The sequence below is a fragment of the Eulemur rufifrons genome, chromosome 29 (genome assembly GCF_041146395.1).
Source record: "Eulemur rufifrons isolate Redbay chromosome 29, OSU_ERuf_1, whole genome shotgun sequence".
In the NCBI taxonomy this organism is placed as follows: Eukaryota; Metazoa; Chordata; class Mammalia; order Primates; family Lemuridae; genus Eulemur; species Eulemur rufifrons.
Window position 1 is genome coordinate 57,452,890 of NC_091011.1, and position 20,522 is coordinate 57,473,411.

The 20,522-nt window shown below is 39.7% G+C and overlaps 1 protein-coding gene across 2 annotated transcripts in view; it reads left to right on the forward strand.

Annotated features, from left to right (window-relative positions):
• The first annotated feature begins 18,434 nt into the window (after positions 1 to 18,434).
• The window catches only part of MAGI2 (membrane associated guanylate kinase, WW and PDZ domain containing 2), a 1,290,578-nt gene continuing 1,288,490 nt past the window's right edge, over positions 18,435 to 20,522 (forward strand). For both annotated transcript variants that reach the window (XM_069462132.1, XM_069462133.1), the window contains exon 1: positions 18,435 to 18,735. In XM_069462132.1, coding sequence (XP_069318233.1) covers positions 18,435 to 18,735 — 301 coding nt within the window. The remainder of the gene's footprint in view (positions 18,736 to 20,522) is intronic.

Consider the following 20,522-nt stretch of genomic DNA (forward strand, 5'->3'; position numbering starts at 1 on the left):
CTAGATCACAGCTCTAGATGATATCTCCCTCCAATATCTAGGATTCTAAGATACATTATGTTTAACTATTAACGGAACCTATTTAGGATTGCTCTTTTCAAGACCAATATTATTACTATCTAGGCCCACTGTATGTAGAAAACAAGTATTTTCCTTCAACTATATGAAAACTAAAGGGAATTGTGATGTCAATTGGAAGTATTACCATGAACTCATGGTTTTTAATATGTATAAGTGTATTTAATATATTACATATAAATACATTTGAAATCTCTCTATATATATTTCCTTGCTCTGTCTACTGAAAAGGCCTAGCTGCAATGGCCCACCAAGAGCAATATACAAGACAAATGTCCAAATCTTGATTTCTCAACATCATTCATGACTAAAAAGAACCAGGGTTCCTTGAAGTAAAGATAGATTGTAGAGGTGGGAAAGAGAAATAACAAGATAAATCTGGAACATATTATATCAGAAAGCAAGGAAGTTCTTAAAGAATCAGAGAAACATGTCAAAAGGACAAGGGGACCAGCTAAGGGGGCCCCTGCTGGCCAAATCTGGGATAATTTGAGCATCAAAATAAAGAATGTTAGTAGTAGATACTAACCTACTAAATTAAACAAGAATCTAGGAGTCCAGACTGATATAAACTTTAAAAATAAATAAATAAAGGGACTAATATTAAAAGCTCATACATTTATTCACTAATTTAGTTCATTCAGTAAATTGTATCATAACATGTACCTCCAATGACTTCAAGGAGAACTTGTACGGTATAAGCTTCTCCCTGTCTATAGACAAAGCCTAGAACAAATATCATTCGTTTAGACACTTATCTCTTTAGACACTGAGCAAGTACCAACGTATTGGAAACACTGTGGGCAAAAACAAACAACAAACAATATTTTTGTGCCCCAAGTATTAATATGTATTTCCAATTCTGCATGGTTATTAATATTTTAATGTTGTATCTGTCATCTGTTTTAGTACAATGCTATAATTTTTCCCAGATAAAAACTACTTTTGACTTGGCTTGCCAAAAGTCCATTATGGCATATTGATTAAATGGTCAGTAAACTGCATATGGCACCTTATCTACTGATTTTTTAGCTGAGAACTTATAAAGGAAGGTACCTGGGTAAATATGGAAGTTATCTGAAGGAAGTAGAATCTTTCATGACCTTCTATAAGGGCCTAATGTCTGTTACATGCACAGGGTGCAAAGCATTAGGTAGTTGGTACTCAGCATCTATTTTTCCTCCTTCTGATCTTAGTATTGCAGAACCTGGGAAACTAAAAACTACATTTCCCATGCTTCCTTGCAGCTAGCAATCATAAGCTAATTAGGTTCCACCAACAAGATGCACTTGTTTGGAATGCAGATGCAAGGCTGAGGCCAACTTTTATTTTCTTTATTGGCAAGCACAGTGTGATTGCTTTTCTACAGCAGAATTTCAGTGTCCATGATGAGCTGTGGGGGTATTGAGAGACAATTGTGCTGGCTGGGGTCGGCCTTTTGATTATGGCAGCAGGAGTAGCTCCCCTGACTTCCTTATCACTTGAGGAACTGTATTCATAGCCAGTTACCATAAAGTACTTTTTTTTATTTCAGTGTATTACTGGGGTATAAACGCTTCTGACAAGCTTGCCCATCCCTCAGACAGCAAGCACCAACCACATCCATTAGGTGTGGATTTACCCATCCCCCCCACCTGCCTGACACCCTATGAATGTTACTTCCCATATGTGCACATTAGTGGTGATCAATTAGTACAAATTTATTGGTGAGTACATGTGGTGTTTGTTTTGCCATTCTTGTGATACTTCACTTAGAAGAGTGGGCTCCAGCTCGATCCAAGATAATACAATAGGTAGTTCATCATTTTTTTCCTACCCTAAAGTATTATTAATATTTCTTAATATTTACCCCCAAGTCAGGAGGTTATCAAGGTTTTGTGGGGTTTGAAGCTTGTATGATTTAGCAGGCCTCTTTAAGAATTCAAAATTATGAACACAAAATTTAGGTCTAAAAATAAATATTCATTTAAAATAAGAACTGACATCACAACAAATTACTGAAATTACACAACAGATTGTGGAAATTACAACAAATTTTTAAAAATGAATGCCACAAGTGACATAATCCAGAAAAACAGTATAATGCTATTTTATTAACAACCTGCCATATTCCATTAATACCTTTTACCTTACACATTTTGGTTGTGTATTGTTTGATCAACTCATTATATAACAATACTTTTACAATATCATTTTCTATAGAAATAACAGAAAAATAATCTAATTTGTCTTCTAATACCATTTAATAAAATATATTTTTTGTTGTTGATACCTTAGAAAATGTTTTTTTCAGCTTCGCAATTTGTTATTGAAAATATCATTTAAATGTTTAGGGTTCTTTTAAATTGGGAAAATTTCTATCAAGTTTTCTTTTTATTTGAGCCATTACATTAAAACATTATTTCAAGTTTTGTGGTACATGAAATAATCTTACATGCTCTTTGAAACAAGGTTAACAAACCAGTTTATAGATCATCTTAGGTCACCACGCTGACTGATGAACATGGGGTTGGAGGAATATTCCTGGGAGCCACCTTGCTACACCAGGACAACTAGCTATAACCTAATACTATACAAAAGTGACTCTGAACCATGTAAATGTGTGTCTGTAAGCTTATATCAAATGCTTTCAGACCTCTGCTTATGTTTAGCCAGATCCTACGGTCAGAGTGGAAACAGCAGTCTCAACGGATCAGGGTTAAAACTGTTTGATTCCACAAATTTTTCAAAACCTGTGACCACATGAACACATTGCTAAAGTTCTTCCCATGGCCATGAAAGGGGCCCGTGCAAGTGAGAGGTCCTGAAGCTTATGTTTTTTTTTGGTTGATTTTAACCTAGTGCTGCACATACAGACTGGGACCAGGCTCTGTTACCAGTAAATTTACCTCTGTTCATTTTCCCCAGGAGAATTTGTTCTCTAGAAAGCAATAGAAGGGTTCAGTTCACCCACTCGATCATTTAGCAAATATTTCTCAAGTTCCTCTGGATGTAGCCCTGTTCTAGGTAATGGGAATAGAGCAGAGAACAGAACAGGAAAAGTCTTGCTCCCAGAAAGCTTACATTCTAGGGAAAGAAGACAGATAAAAGGAAGAAAGGTACATGGGTGATTTTACATCATAGTGAGTGTTCTTAAGAAAACAGGGTCATGGGAGAGAGAATAGACTGGTGGAAGAGGTGAGGAAAGGGACCATATTAGATAAGAATGTCTTTGTGAATTCTTCTGAGACCTAAAGGAGGAGAGCTCAGATGTGTGAGGATGTGAGGAAAGAATCTTCCAGGCCGAGGAAAGAGCATATATTTGGATCGCTTGAGGGTCAAAAACAGAGGTATAACTGGAATACCATGAGCATAGGAAATTCAGTTCTCATTATCTTGAATTTCCAATTCTTTTTTCCTATAAAAAGCCCTTCAAAGGTATCTTTCACAGAAAATCTTTATTATTCATATGTAGATAGATGGATGTGAGAGAAGGGTTAAAGAAATTGTGTAAACTTGAGTGACTCCGTGGTGAGATACAGAAGTAAAAAAGTGAAGAGAGAAAGAAGAAACTATCTTTAATTCTTTTCTTCTCTGTTCCCTTGATCTTCTTGGCTCACTTCACTGTGAAGGTAACTGTAGCATTTCACTTATACAACTCCATAGACTTAGAAACCACCAGAGAGACATTTCTAAGTGAACTTCTTGAATGTCCTCACTTTATAGGTATTATCTCAGCAGGTTTGATATAGAAAAGAGACCAGTGGAAAAATCTCCTTGAAATCGAATCACTGTTCCTTCTTCCCAACTTTCTTCCCACATCTCCCATCATTTCTCCTCCTAGTTCCTCATCCAGCTAATCTATTTCTGCCAGGCACTTAGGAGTTAGAGAAGCCCTCAGGTTCCAAGTTAATAACCCTCATTCTGGTAATTATAATGCAATAAATGTCTCAAACATAACTCTACCACTCTAACTTAAAGAGTAAAACAAACAGACCAAATAAAGCATGCTATTATATTAAATCATGATTTTCATGAAGTAGGAACTGGCTCTCAATGCCAATATATTTAAAAGTAGGCTGAAAATATATCACAAATTATGCTAAATGAAAAAGTTTAACTGAAAATTATTTGTCAAAAATTATTCAATCTTTTCATGAGTATAGTCTGCATAAAATATGAATGATCATATTTAATTTAGTATTTTATTGTTTTAAATGAAATAATGATAAACATTCTAGGGGATATTGATTTTTAACTAGAATAAATATGGAAACTTCTCTGAAAAATAAATGCTATCTTCAGTTAAACCATAACAAAATATATCACATTCCTTTTTTAACAATGATTTATTGAGTAACTACTATACTTCTAGTACCATGTACTATATAGTAGTAGTACTTTGTAGTACTACTACTATACTAGACCGTATGTACCCAGGAATGAATTAATGTCTGTAACCTAAAGAAACTCACTAGTGATAAAAGCAGATGGATGAATTAGTAACTGCAAAGCAGTGTGTCAAATGCACAAGACAATGGCAGCAAAAGATTGAGCTATTCTACCAGGCGGTGGGCAGGAGAGAGTGAGAGGAGGCTTCCTAAAAGAGGGAATGCTTGAGGTGGAGTTTAAGAGATGAGTTACAGTTTATCAGGAAAGAGGAATAAATGAGAATACTAAACAAAGAAAACAGTATATACAAAGTCACAAAGGCATGCATTAGCATGCTCAATGGTAGGAAAGAGGGGAAGAATTAAATTTTAAGTAGGGACCAAATTGTGGAAAGCCTTATAAACTAACCTAAGAGGATAGTATAATTGAATGCATAAATTAATGAAAGTGAAAATTACCTACTCTCTGACAAGCCAACTTCCCGCCTCAGGGCCTAGATACTTCCTTTTTCCTGTGCCTTAAAAAGTATTTCCTCCAGATTTTTGTACAACTGGATACTGTTCATCACTCAGCTTAAAAATCACTTGCTAAGAGAGGCTTTTCCCTACCATTCACTTAAAGTAGTGCCACTCTACCTCATCCACTTCTTAACTTTCCATTTCCTTTGTTTGTAAAGCTTCCAATATAGACAGAATAGAAACATACAATAAATACCAGCTTTACAACTTTTGGTATCATACTCTCATCCCCTTGATTCTTGCAAATTAGACTGAGAAAATCGTGGAAATTGCTAAGCAACGTTTGGTGTAGTACAGACTGTAGGGATCTGTAAGCTGGCAACCTTCCCTTTATCCTGTAATGAACATATTTTTTTCACTAGTAGCCATATGAGTATGGCTAAAGCAAAAGAGACCCTTTCAGAGATATTTGCCTTTTATCTCAAAGAGAGAAAGCTCTAATACAACACTATCAGACAATATGACAAAACACAGTAAAACATGTTGGAGACAATGGAAAAGACCTACATTTATCTCCAGAGAAAAGGACTGGGAAATAAATCTCCATTAGTACTGGGAAAATTTAAACTTCTTTTATTTAGCTTTTCCTGCTAACGTAGGAGCTTCAGGAAATATTTATATATAAACTGATATCCTTTAAAATATTTGGAGCAGGCTTAAAAATGTAATATATTTGTCATTCTTGTGGGCAGTAAAATATTTCAATGAGTTATTGAACTATTGAAATCACATAAACAGACTAAAGATATATTACCTTTTACCTCTTCAATTTTGATTTAAAAACCCCCAGACAGCTATTATTACCGAATAAAGAAATATTTCCTTAGTTCTAGTTCTCTTATCAAAATATTGTTGACAATAGAAATAACATTTATTATATTAATACTAAAAATATGTCTGTGAAATTTTAAGATTTTATTAAAAGACTTTAATATAAGCACACAATTTAAACAAAACTCTAAACTAAATGAGATTCATTTATTTTATAGGCCATATATAACTGGTAATTGATTAATAATCAATATTAACTGTAGGTAAAAAACATTCATAATTGTACCTAAAGGGCATGGGCTAAATTTTATCACACATTTATGTAAAATTTGGAATTGTATCTCATTTATTTATTCATAGCATATTTTTATTTACAAAATCTGTATATTAAAATTGCATCATGAATTTATGATATTCAAATTGTGGTAATATTTAGATCATTAAATATGAAATGTCTGATTTCAAATCAAAAGCATAGTTTATCATATCTCAAGCAAGAAGCAGTACAGTTAATCAAAATATGCACCTAAACTATCCACACAGTTTTGCCATCTTAACGGTAGTAGCTTGTTTATGCCAGCAGTGAAGAAGCCCAGAGAGCGAGTGGCAATGAAATCTTGAAAGGTATTTTCTACAGTTTGTTGGGAACTGAATATTTTGCCTTGCAAGAAGTGGTCCAAAGCCTGGAAGTGGTAGTCAATTGGTGCAAAGTCTGATGAATACGATGGATGAGAGTTTGTAAGTCCAACTGCTGTAGTTTGAGCAGCATTATTTGTGTGACATGTGGTCGAGCGTTGTCTTGCAAGAGGATTAGCCTGTCTCTATTGACCAATCTCGGCTGCTTAATCACAAGCATCCTCCTCTTTTCATCCAATTGGTTGCAGTAGACAATACCAGCACTGGACTACCAGACACCATTAGCTTTTTTGATGAATTTTCAGTTTTGGACTGTGTTTTGGCACTTAATTTTTATCTAGCCATTGTGCTGAACACTTGCAATTGTCAAAAAGAACCCATTTTTTATCACATGTGACAATAGGGTGTAGAAATGCTTCACCTTTGTCATAACAGCAAAGAAAGGCAAGCTTCAAGAGGATTTCTCTTCTGACGCTCATTGCAGCACCTATCTATTCAGCTTCTTTACCTTGCCCATTTGTTTCAAATGGTCCCATATTGTTGGAATAGTAATGTCAAACCTTGCTGCTAATAGGTTGAGATGGACTCCTCCCTTCCACTACAGCTTTCAGCTCATCATTATCCACCTTGGTCTCAGGTCACCCACGTAGCCCATTTTCAAGATTAAAATCTTCAGAATGGAACTTCTTAAATCACTGATGTACTGTGTGTTCATTAGCCACATCCTTCTCAAACATTTCCTTGATATTTTGAGCTGTCTGTGCTGCATTGGTTCCACGATAAAACTCATATTCAAAAATAACATGCATTTTTGACTTATCCCTGGTTTCACAAAAATTGCTCCAAAAATTTTTGAAAGATAATCACAAGCCAAAATGTGTGTTTGCAAGACTGAGGATGTGCCTTCACAATGAAAATAAAACAAGATGTGTCAAAGTGAAATGTCAGAGATATCAACTATCAAATTTAATACTTAAGGAAATTGGACATTTCATACTTAATAACTGAATAGTCTTCAAATATCTGACTGCTTGAGGGTTAGCGAATTATTCAACAAAAAGCTCAGAAGATGTTTTGAAAAAGGATCAGGTGTGAGGCAATCTGAGGCACAAATCCAATATGAGGCACCACTGGGAGAAGCTGACTGGATGAGCACATGAAATATTAGGAGTGCTCATGAAGGGAAGTAATGGTCCTATCATGTGTAGTGCAGGGCTGGCAGCATGTGGAGAATGTGTTAAAAGAGCATTTGCAAACTAGGTAGTATTTGAAGATATTAAATAGAGAGACGGGGGCCTAGTCTTTGAGTACTAATTGCTGACATATGTATCACAGTGATGGCATTGGCATTAATTCTTAACGATTAAGCTAACATGGATTCACAATGAACAAGTCAGGCTTTATGAATAAAAACGTAACTTGTTCTATTTCACTTGTTCTTTATGAACCTATGCTACCATGTTACCAAATCTTTCCCTTGATGTCCTAATTTTTTTGGTCAATAGTTTGTGAAGTTCATGTTTTTTCCTCTTTGGAAAATTGTGATAGCTTTGCTTTTCACCCATCTTCTACTGGCTCCCCTAATGTCCACTTTTCTTCAAAGACTTCAGACAATGTTTTTTTTAACCCCCCTGATTCTTTTATTTCCTTAGGACATAATTGATAAAAGTTGGAAGATTACAATCCTCTAAAGGAATTAAATGATTTCCAATTATCCCATGACCTGTTTTAAACTACAGTTTTATCTTAAAGAATATTAGCTTTTTTTTTTTCACTTTTAAAATTGTTCTCTTCAATAGACAAAGTGGGAGACAATTGTTTCAGGATTTTACCACCTTTCCAGATGGCAATCTCCTTGCTTTTCTTGACCTTTTAAAATACCTTTTCAAATTTGGAGTTTACTTTGCTAGTGTCAGTTGATTCTGAGCTTAATATAATAGATACATTTAACTCTTTCATATTCATTGATAGTTATGTGTCTCACTTTTTCCTACTGTTGTAGTTTTCTTCATTCATTCAGCATCTGTGAGGAATACAAACATAAACCATGCTCTCAAAGAAGTTACAGCCTAGAAGTGAGGCTGAGCTACATCTAGAATGTTATAATACAAGTCAGGAAAAAATGTGATGAAAAGCTTCAGGTAGCACATCATAAGAGTTCAGTAGATAAGATTACCTTTAGCTGATTATATATAAATAAAAAAACAGGCTGGTCATGGTGGCTCACACATACAATCCTAGCACTTTGGGAGGCTGAGGTGAGAGGACTGCTTGAGGCCAGGAGTTTAAGACCAGCCTGAGCAAGAGCAAACTCTAATCTCTATTATAAAAAAAAAAAAATGGAAAAATTAGTTGAGCATGGTGGTACATACTACTCAGGAGGCTGAGGCAGGAGGATTGCTTGAGCCCAGGAGTTTGCAGTTGTGGTAAGCTATTATGCCACCACTGAACTCTATCCCAGGCGACAGAGTGAAGCCTGTCTCAAAAACAAAACAACAACAAAAAACAAGGCAAAACAAAAAACCTTTCTATAAGAGCTTTATTTAAGCTAGGCTTCTAAACAGTCCCCTATCCAAGCAAATGGTTGGGCCTCAAGAGAACTATAAATTACATGAAATTATATGTAATATTTGGAAAATATATATATACACACTTGTGTGTAAAATACATTTAATATATATGTATGTATATATGTAATACTGTAAATATATGTGTGTAATGCAATATAAATATTGTGGTAGGAAGAAAAGGGAAGAGTCCCTTAGTATTCATCATATTCTGAAATACATCTATGACACCCAAAATTGTTAAAAACAAACCATAACACACAGAGAAGAGTTTGGAGAGTTTAGCAAAATCATTAAGATTAGTATGATTAGAATTACATTTTTATTGCCACCAAATGTTCATTATCATTTTTGCTACTCAATAATCTGGCTAAGCAAACATGATGAACTTTTCTTTGAATTTCTTGAAATATGCTTTCCCAAAGTCTAGAGAATACATCTTACTGTTCCTTACTATTTTGAAATATAGTATGTTCACTTTCTTCCCACAACCTCCTTTTCATCTACAAGTTTTTCCACTATTTATAAAAATTAAGCTGAGGATAGTATTATTCCTTTGTTTGTTCTTTTACTTGCTTGGAATTGAAACTATTGTCATTTTAAATCAATAATAAAGTGATAAAAATAGGAAGGATTAGAATATGGGCAGTAGATATATTAAACTATATATAAAGTATCTAAAATTTGCTTCTAAATTTGGGAAACTGAAGGAATACACTGAGGAGATCTATAGAGAAAAAAAGATAAATTAAGATATGCATTTGGAAAGCAGAGGAAGTAATAATATGAAAAAACAGAAGCATTTAGAAACAGAAAATAGATAAGTAAATAGTGTTTCATAGAGTTTTCTATAAGTATAAGTGCATAAAATATGGCAAGATGGTTTTAAAAGATTTAGAATTCACAAAGTAGTAAGTGATATAAATCGAACTACTCAATGTTTTTTAAGAAAGGGAGGATAGATACAGCTACTTGATGGCATGAAATCAAAGTACCTGAGCTTTTGAAATGTTTTTAAAAAATCTAGTAAAGAATGCCTAAAAGTACAAAAGGGATGAGAATGTCTTTTTGAGTTTAGAAGAATGTGAGTTGATGATGAAAGGCTGGCACCTAATAAGGCACCTAATAAGTAGAATGCAAAACAATGAAAAAGAAATAAATTCAGATAATGATATTCAAACAGTATGACTATATAAGATTGCATAAAATGAGTACATTTACAGATCCAAAACAATATTATCCTGATGCATTTTATGCATATGTTGAATATAATAACAAAAGCATCAGGTGCTCTTATTAAAGTACCCATTATCATTTATATACAATATTGCAATAACTTTAAAGTCACAGAACAAAATTTTATGTTTTCTTTCTTGAATTGGTCAAATTTCTCTACACTTTGTGAACTGCATAGTTAAGATGGAGCAATAATTTAAACTATTTGCTATTATAGTTCTCTTTCTCCATTCTATATATTCAGCATGGCCCATGAATTTCATGCAAAAAGGTGTTTTACAAGAACCAAAGTCACATCATTCAGAACTTTCTAACAACCAAAATGATCTAATACGCTCATAGATCTAAGTAGTCAAATTTTGCCTCTTCCTCCTATTCCTCCCCATGTTTCCAGATCTTTTGCAGAGAGATTAATTGACAGTACTGTTTAAGAGTAAATTCCTAAGTTGTAGAAAATTTGGACCATATGTTCCCTTCCAATACTGACCAATACTAAAAAATACTAAGATGGTTCTAAGAAATGCAGAAGCACAATGAATAAACATTAATTCTCAATTGAAGTGAAACAGTTCTGACCCTTCCATGCAATTTTAATTTATATAAAACTAAAAGATATAATCACCAAAATATTTGAGGTTTTGAGGTAAAGAGCATTAGCACTATAAATGCAATTTGATATAATACCAGATGACATATGCAATTCTTGGCATGTGTTTTGAGGAGTATAAGCGCTTACACCTTCCTCTCACTAACTGCAAATTGCCTGAATTTCTCAGCATTAGATCTTCAGATTGGAAGACAGTTTTCTTCACTGTTTTTTCTTGTCTTATTTACCCAGTAGAGGATGTTGTAAACCACAGTTCAATGCTTTTCTCTTCTTGCATTTTCCACTCTGCTGCTTACAGCCAATGAGTAAAGGTTTCAAAGTGTATCCATGTATATCTGTGCAGCCCAAACTCTCTCCAAAACTTGGGCTGTATTTCCAGTTACTGGACTTAAGCTGGGCACACCCACGGAGTCATGGGGCTGAGCCAGGAATGCTGGCAACCACCAGATGAACATGACAAATCCTCCTGTAACATCGTTTAGGCACATTTTGGGGAGAAAGCCATATTTTATAGTAGTACAAATATGAATGAACCTACTACAGAGAAGAATATAAAATCCATATGAATGTTTAGATGAAAACTGGAGGCTTGAAATAGAATTGCTTTTGGTGGTGTTAGGTGAGTATATCATTGTTAGAGGTATTTTAATAGAAAAGTCTGAGAGCCACCATACTGTGCTAAATATACCTTATAAATATGGATTCATATTTTTGTGTGAATATTGTAACAGATGTGAAGGAAATTTAACAATAGGAATGACCATAGACAAACTATGAAGTGGATCAAGTTTGTCTCTCACCACATCATCACCACTGCCACCATCTGTTAGACTCTGCCCAGATCCAGTGCTGTCCCCAGCTCTTAAAAGAATCTGGTTTCTTTTCTTAACCTCAGCTTCATGGAGAAGCATATTTTGTCCTTTTTTTTTTACCAATATGTGCTCTTCTGCATTCCATTATCCTAAGATATTACTATGGGTGTAAAGAGATAAGCATTTAATGCTATAGATAATAATTCATATTAAGGTGGTGGTTATATGATAAAATTTTAGATACCATCACCTTGGACATACCTCCCACTAGGCAAAATTCTACTGAGCTTTTACATTGTGCCAGACAATTTGCCAGGAACAGAGAATGCAAAAATGAATCAGACATGGAACTAATCCTTAGAAATCCCACCCATTCTTGCTGTGGAAGACAGACCGAAAAACAAGGAAGTGTCTTAGAAGTTGTGTTTCCATAAAGGATACATGGAGACATAAAGGAGAGTCGTGTTGGTAGCAAGAGGAGTCAGAAAAGGCTTCTGAACGAAGGTGGCCCCAGGGATATGTCTTAGACAGTGAGCAGGTTCAAACCAGACAGAGAAAGGGTCTTGTTTCAGGCAAACACAGAACCATAACATGGCCCTGAGCAAAGGAAACCCTAAGCAGTTCAACCATGGCTAAAGCAAAAGGTTGAAAGAGGAAGGGAAGACATAGGCCTGAGCCTTGGGTAGGACACCTGGGTCAGCTGCCCTAGGCCCCAAACATGGTGGGAGATTGGCTCAAGGCCGGCCCTGTATGTCACTGCTCTAACCTGAATACCATTAAATTTCAATTCTGAAATTCCTGTCTTTAATTATATTTCAAGGGACCTAGAATAGATGGTATTAATACAAAGAGGCCTCCTTTCATTTATGTTTACCTTGGAGAACCCACATTAGCTTGGTGGCCTGGGTTCCAATCATAGGGGTATGTGCAGAAATATGATTAAAGAGTCAGTCATAGGAGGATCAAAGCAAGATAAGGAGCTTGGATTTTGCTGTGTATTTAATAGGCAGCACTGGTGGATTTTCAACACAGAAGGGGAGGTTTCAGAAAGATCTCTCAGGCAACATAACAGAGTTAGAGGTTTTTGAGGTAAAAGGCAAAAGGAAGGAAAAACCACAATAACAGTGGGTATTGACAACCTGAACTGAGAAACAGGATAGGAGACTCTATGTCCTAAAATACTGTTGTAGCCAGAATAATGGTCTCTGTAAGAGAGGTCCACATCCTAACCCCTGGGACCTCTGAATATGTTATGTGACACGGCAAAGGGAAATTAAGGTTGCATGTTAATCAGCTGACTTTAAAATAGGGAGATTATGCTGGGTGGGCCTGATGTAATCACAAGAGTCCTGCAAAGTAGAAGAGAGAGTCAGAAGGAGAATTAGTGTCAGAGTGATAGGAAGTGAGGAGGACTTGACCAGCTCTAACTGGCTTTAAAGATGGAGGAAAGGGGCCATGAACCGAAGAATCAGGGCAGTCTCTAGGAGCAGGAAATGCAAGGAACAGTATTCTCCCCTGGAGCTTCCAGAAGGAATGCAGACCCACTAATACCTTAATTGTAGCTCAGTGAGATCCATTTTGGACTTCTGACCTACAAAATTGTAGATAATAAATGTGTTGTTTTAAGCCACCAAGTTTGTAGTAATTTGTTATAGAAACCACAGGAAACTAATACAAATACCCAATTCAGCCTTGGCATGAAGAGAGCTCTTGACTGAAAACTACACTGAACATTTACTACTCTCTGCTAAGACATGGGACATGTCTGCACACCTCTGATGAAGGTTTTTCTATATGAGGTACACTACACTTTGGCCATATTGTCCATGGTTCCTTATCTTTATTCCTGAAACATGTACAAATTTCTTAACATATGGATGGACTTTTTTATGTCTGTTGATCAATCAAGTGCTGAGTTTTGCATATACTTCTGTTCAGTTAATTTAAAAATAATCAGTATTAGGGACTTTAAATGTAACAGCATTAGGAGTAAGAGCTTTAAAGTCACACAGAAATGGATCAAATAACAACTTCATCTCCTCATTGGTAGTGTGACTTTGGGCAATTTAAGATATCTGAGCCTGTTTCCTCATCTGTAAAAAGAAATAGCAATGTCTTAAGTCATGATCCCCAGAGTCACACTCTGCGATGAAGATTATCTGCAAGTGATTTACTAAAGAAATGCTTCCATAAGGTAAACAAGATAGGAAAGAAGGTGATTTTAGGCAAAATCCTAACATCAGCATAATCCTTCAGGGGAGCCTTGGAATATAAATTATATCTCAGATTTTCTTGCTTCTAGAGAAAAGAGGGCTGGGCTTTTGTATAGGCAGTCCTTGGCAAAGGGCATCCTGAGAGAGAAGTAAGCTCCCAGGTGGCTCTTTCTGGCTCTCTGTGCCTGTAGACAAAGTGAGTCCAGGAGCCTTTGGGCAGTCTTCCAAAGAGAGTCTCTGGGGCAGGCTGTGAGAAGCAAAAGAACACAGAAGCGAGGGAAGGGCACTCAAATTCAAAGGGATCCTAGGAGATCTGGATGGAATTTGACTGCATCCACCACAAGCATCTACCTCCCAGAACTCTTCTGGAAACTGAATGCACTCATACCTTTCTTTCTTTGGTTTTTAGGATTCTGCAACAATTTTTCTTTTGAAATAGCATGCAATATTTAGTGTCATGTTCTGCACACCGAGTGCTCAGTGATGAAATAATCTTTCTTGATATACCATCAAATCCAAAAGGGTAAAGACAATGGAAAAATGAAGTAAATTTGAAGGGTACCATAATAGAAAGAAATCAAATTAATCTGAACCTAGCATTTCAAAATGGTCATAACTTCAGTCATATTTTTCATAGAGCTGGAAACCTGAACAAAACTGAGATTCATCACAACCATTTGGTTTCATCTTTGAAAAGTTAGTCAAAGCCAACCAACCAACCAACGAATAATATATTTTTTATGACAGTAAGTCTGACAAGAAATTCTGTTTTATACCCCCCAGAAAAAAAAATCAAACAAATCTCTATAATATATGTAATTCTTTTTTTCTTAAAGAGAATATACTCATCTTCTTCTTTGCTGCCCTCAATTCCCATGCTGATAATTAATATCTTTAATTTTGATAGCATTTTATGGTAAATACATTCACATTTTATATGATGCTCAAACAACTTTGTCATATATATTTTCACCCTCTTTTTACAGATGAAGAAGCAACCTCTGAGCAGTTAAGTAACTTAGTCAAGGTTGCACAAGTAAAGTCAGGATCCCAATTTCTGACTCCCAAGATAGTGCTCTCCCCAGGGTTCCCTTTACCACAGTACAGGTCCATTCAGGAGACCAAAGCCACACCATAATTTGAAGAGAAACAATCTAATTAAAAAATATATTAACTAGGTAGTAAAAAGGGATTGACTATTAAGAAAGGAAAAGATACCACTAAAGAATACAGAAATAGCTGCTACCATTCAGGCTGTGGAAGAGTTTAGAAGAACTTTCCCACTCACCCTCCACCCTACCAAGGCAGTCAGACCTCATTGGAGATAATATGGCTGTGGCCCACTTGATGGTTAAGAAATCTGTTGAGGTGTCACACACTGGGCTTGTGAAGAAACCACCAGCTACACTGCCAGTAAAACTTAGCTAGGAAGCCGCCCACTGACATACTAGTGAGACTCATTAAGAAGCCACATACTGGGGAACTGGCCAGCTTTACTAGAGAATGTGTTGTATTGGTCTTTTGCACACCATTGGCCATAAAAGACACTCACTGACCACCACACCATAGCAGCAAGCAGAAAAGCACTGAAACCAACAAGAGGAGCCTGACAAAGCCTGACATTAAGCTAACAGACCATAAAGAAATGTTTACAGATTCTAGCTATAATATCACAATTTAGGGCAAAGAAGAGTGGATGTGGAGCTGAGGAGCCCTAAATTAATTGGCACATACCTCCATGACTCTCCTGGGTTCTAGAGAGTAAACACGCTCTTATGCCAAACCTCTGCTCCATTTGTTTTGTTTTCCTAATTGCCCCTGAAAGAAAGAGCAGACCCAACCTTTGGGCACAGTCTGTACTGAGAGCTGGTGACACACCATAGGTGTATAAGGATAGAGTTCAATGTAGTGACTTGAGAAAAGGTCTGAAGCCAAATCACTTGGGTCTGAATGTTAGCTTCACCATTGACTAGATTGCAAAAGTTCTTTCTTGTATAACTCAGTCTCTTTGTTAGTAAATAAAGGAAATAGGTAACAGTGCCTACTTTATTAAGATGTCAGGAGAAATATATATATGTAAGGCCTATAGTACAATGTCTAGCATGTAGTTAGAACTCGATAAATATTAGTATTTCCCATGCATGGTAGCTTGTAACTGGTGTTAAAAAATACATATTCAGTTCTCACTATCAATTTCTATTTAGGATCATACCTCCTTATGCTAAAACTCAACTTCTTTGGGTGAGATTGGGCTTTGCTACAAAGTCTTGCCTACTCTTAGGCAAGGCCTGCAGCTCTAGCTTCCGATCCTGGCACTGCCCCTGGCTCACTGAATAATCCTCACTAGTTGCAGCCAACTCATTGGGGATCTGTTTTCTCAAGTAAAAGAAGACACACGGTTAAACAAATCATCTATCTTTAAGATCTCTTCCAGTTCTGACTAAATTTGATCACCCCCCCCATCTCTCCCAAATAGTGAGTTATACTTAAGAGGGAAAAAGGAAGGAAATTACCATTTTGAACGCCTACCCACCTGTGCCAGGCAAGCACTTTGCATGCTTTACCTGGTTTCATCCTTACCACATTCCTATCAGATTAGTATTTTTTAACCATATTTAACAAGTGAGAAAACTGAGGCTTTGAGAGGTCAAGCTGCTTACTCAGGGTCACCCTCTTGGTAAGTTGCAGAGCCTGGATTCAAACCTGGTCTTTCTGTTTGGGTCGACTAAACATTTTCAGCTGCACTGCTTTCCTCCCACACTACCTTCATCTCAGACATTAAGAATCCTAACTGCTCAATGCTTTTCATGCTCTGCTTTAAAGAGATGAGTGGGTGTACAACTTTTTTTTTTTGTCTGAAACGTATCATTTGAAAGTTAAGCAAATGAAATTCATTTACCAGTTACAGGAATTAAAAAAAAAAAAAATCACTCCTAGTGTCTCACAGGAAATTAGCGTTCCAGTGAAAATCAGCAGCCCTCTCGTATCCTCGTGCTTCTGTTCTTAACTCTCCTCCAGGATGCAAAGTTGGTGAAGGGAAAGGAACCCTGTTTGGGGGCCAGCGAGCTGAATGTCAGCCCAGTTGCGCCGCTCTTTTCACCCTCGGAGCCTCCTTCCCTTTCTCTGTAGCAGGGGGCTGTTGGGCTAGGTCTTCCTCAGGTGTCGTCTTCCCCAGGTGCAGACCTGACTCTGGGGGTTTTCCCGGTGAGGGTGTGCCTCCGCCTTCCTCCGCCGCAGGGTCCTGGGTTAAACTGACCATTTCGCTGAGGAGGCCGCTCACTGCAACCTCCCCCTCCAACACCCCCCCTCCCCCAGCCCCTTTCTTTCCGCTTCTTTTGAGAGAAAGTGAAGACCCTTACCCTGTGCCCTGGAATCGCGGTTCACCAGACAACCCCAGCCCTCCGCTAAGTTCCTGTCCCGCCGAGCGTGCGGGCGGGGCCGGCACCGCTGCTTCACCTTCTCCCCGCAGTTAGGGTAACCAGCCTCCAGTTCTCCAACTTTCCCCTTCTCGGAGGGGAATTCTGAGAACTTTGCGAGGAACAAGTGATTACACAAGTGAAGAGATGAAACCTCTCTACACATGAACTCTTCCTCTCAGCACGGCTTCCCGGCTCCCGGGCCTTCTCCCGCAATTCCACGCCGGCCCCCAACCCCAGCTCGCTCTCACGGCAGAATCCGGCGCCAAGAGGCTCCCAGCGCTCGAAGTGTGGCACCAGACACCAGGCGCGCCAGCTGTCCCGGTCCCGCTATTTCTGCTCCATCCGAGCCCAGGTCTGAGCAAGTCGCGGCGTCCTCCTCGCACTGCAGCCTAGCGCACCGCTCGGCCCTGCCCGTGCGGAAGAAAGGTCCGCACTGGGCTCAGGGCCCTTCCCGCCCGCCTCCCCATGCCGGGCCTCGGCTCCCTCCTTCCCGGCTCCCGCCTCCTCCCTTAGGCTGCCAGGCGGACCCAGCCTGCCTCTCTCTCTGCCTTCACTACCGGGTCAAGCTGTGGAGGGAGGGAGGGAGACAGCGGCGAAACCCTCCCTGGCTCCCCAACCGGCGCGCGCGCCCCTCCTCCCTCTATAGCCTGCTCCCTCCTCCCCTGCCTCCTCCCCTTCTGCCAGTACAGTACAACTAGTACACACACACACACACACACACACACACGGACCCCGCCGCTGCCACTGCAGCTGCCATGGATATCAGCTAACAACACACACTCAGGCGCGCGCGCGCGCTCCCACTCGCACCACGCAGGAGTGGCCCCCGGCATCCCTACCCTCCTCCCCCACCCCCACTCCACCCGCTCACCAGCTCGGCTACTGCTCGCTCTGGCTGCTGCCGCCGCCGCCGACGCCACCGCCACAGCTTCCTCTGCTGCGGGGCCACAGCCTTGAGTGTCATTCAAGGGACAGCACAACCTCACCCAAGCTCTCCTACCTCTGCCCAGCCGTCCCTCTCATCCTCCCCCTTCCTCGTCCACACTCCATCCAAAGAAGAGAGAAAGCACCGAATAGGGGGGAGGAGGAAGGCAAAGTCTGTTCTTTTCATCCCTTGGCCCCCTTGCTGCTCCATTCTCATTCTCTCACCACCAACCTCCCTACCCCAAAGGAACCCTAGGAACTGAGGCGACCCACCCCACTGCCATGTCCAAAAGCTTGAAAAAGAAAAGCCACTGGACTAGCAAAGTCCATGAGAGTGTCATTGGCAGGAACCCGGAGGGCCAGCTGGGCTTTGAACTGAAGGGGGGCGCCGAAAATGGACAGTTCCCCTACCTGGGGGAGGTGAAGCCCGGCAAGGTGGTCTATGAGAGCGGCAGCAAGTTGGTGTCGGAGGAGCTGCTGCTGGAGGTGAACGAGACCCCCGTGGCGGGGCTCACCATCAGGGACGTGCTGGCCGTGATCAAACACTGCAAGGACCCCCTCCGGCTCAAGTGTGTCAAGCAAGGTGAGCGCAGCGGCTGGCTCAGTGCTTTGCCAGGCAGCGGGACCGCTCGGGGCGCAGGGCAATGGAAGGGTGGGCGCGCGTGTGGAAAGGGGTGTGTTGCGCGACTGTGGGGTGGGGTCCAGAGAGGACCGGCAGTGCAAGCGAGCTTTGCCAAAGATCCGACTGAGGGGCTAACGGGAGGGGAGGGACAGGTTGCCCTGTGGCGTGCAACTTTCTTTGCGCAGTTAGACCCTCCCCTTTGGAAGATGTTTGGCCTGGTCTGACCTCCTCCGAGATCCCGGGGCAAATTGAATGTGCGTCAGTGGCATCGTCCGCAGTGGATGAAGAGCTTTTGGGGAAGGACGGAAGGAAAGAAAGAGGGAGGGAGGAAGGGAGAAAAAAGAGGAAGGAGCAACTTGAGGGTGCAGAGGCATCACCAGCGGGGCTGGGAAGAGCAGAGGGTGGTGGGGTGGGCGGAGAACTGCGTCCAGCGTTTCGGGAGCTGGCAAGAGACGCCTAGGTCCTCAAACGTCCCCTAGGGATCCCTGAACCACTGATTGGCGAGGAAGGAAAGGGGTAAATTGCTTTGGGCGCTTTGACGGGTCTTCTGTAACTTTTTCCCTGCTTCACTCGTCTGTCCCCCTCCCCCGCCCACAGTCGGTGGTGTCATGTGGGCATCGCGCGTCACGTGCGCACTGACTAACCCCGGCGCTCACCCCTAGCCAGCCCGCGGGAGGAGGCTCCGGAAGAAGGCGCGGCGCTGGGAGCGCTTTCCAGTGTTGGGGGGTGAGGAGGAGAGGAATGGTTCCCGGAGTGTACTTTTCTCAGGGGTTGTCCTCCTTCAGTGGAAGTCTTCTGTGGCAGAGCTCTCCTCTGGCTCCGGATTTGGGGGGCGTGTTTCTGGGGAGGAGTTAGATGGAGATGCCAGGTGGTTATAACTCAGGCTCCCTCAGTTCCAACCTTTGATGAGCCTCAACTGAAGGCTGTGATGTGGATTTAGGGAGATTGGAATCTTGCAGAACTCTCTCACTGTCTTTGCTTGAAAGAAAATTATGGTCCGGAAGGAGGAAAGAAAGGAGTTTGAATAGAGGACAATTTGAACTAGAATGAAATAGTGTATTTTTGTTTTCCACACGCCATTGCGTACTTTTTTCTAACTCACATACACATTTCATGTGCAGTATGTATGTATGCATGTATGCGTATGTGTTGCACATGCGTACTAGTCTAAGGGTTTGTTGTGTTACGTTGGCCTGGCTAAAAGATGGAATTGAGTTTGCCATTGCCGGCATTTTGCTACTTAATCCTATTGCTTGATCAGCTACCAAGAAATGCTCTTAGGGAGATGTTCTGTCCTATAAAAATTTTCTCTAAAAAACTTGCTTAAAAGTAAACAACAGAAATAGAAGTCTCAGGCAAAGTTCCTTAAATGTAAATTGCCATATAAGAAAGCATTTTCATTGGGGATCCTTGAATATTAATAGCTGACGACTTGAGATAGGCTAATGGGAACATTTACTTGTAAGTCAACATAGCTTACTGCTGAAGAACTGAGGAATGTTGTGATACTGAAGAATATGATTTAAGTAGGAGGGCAAATAGAGTATCTTGATGTTTGTCAAGATAGCACACCCAAGGCTCAAATATGGAATTCGTGGCAACATATTTGATGATACTACCTTAGAGCCATAAATACAAATATAAAGTTCTGGCTTTGGGTCCAAGAAATCTACTACACAAGTAATGACCATGGTTTTGTTGGCATTAAACTTGGTATTTGTAATAGAAAATGACTTCAAAGTTAATGC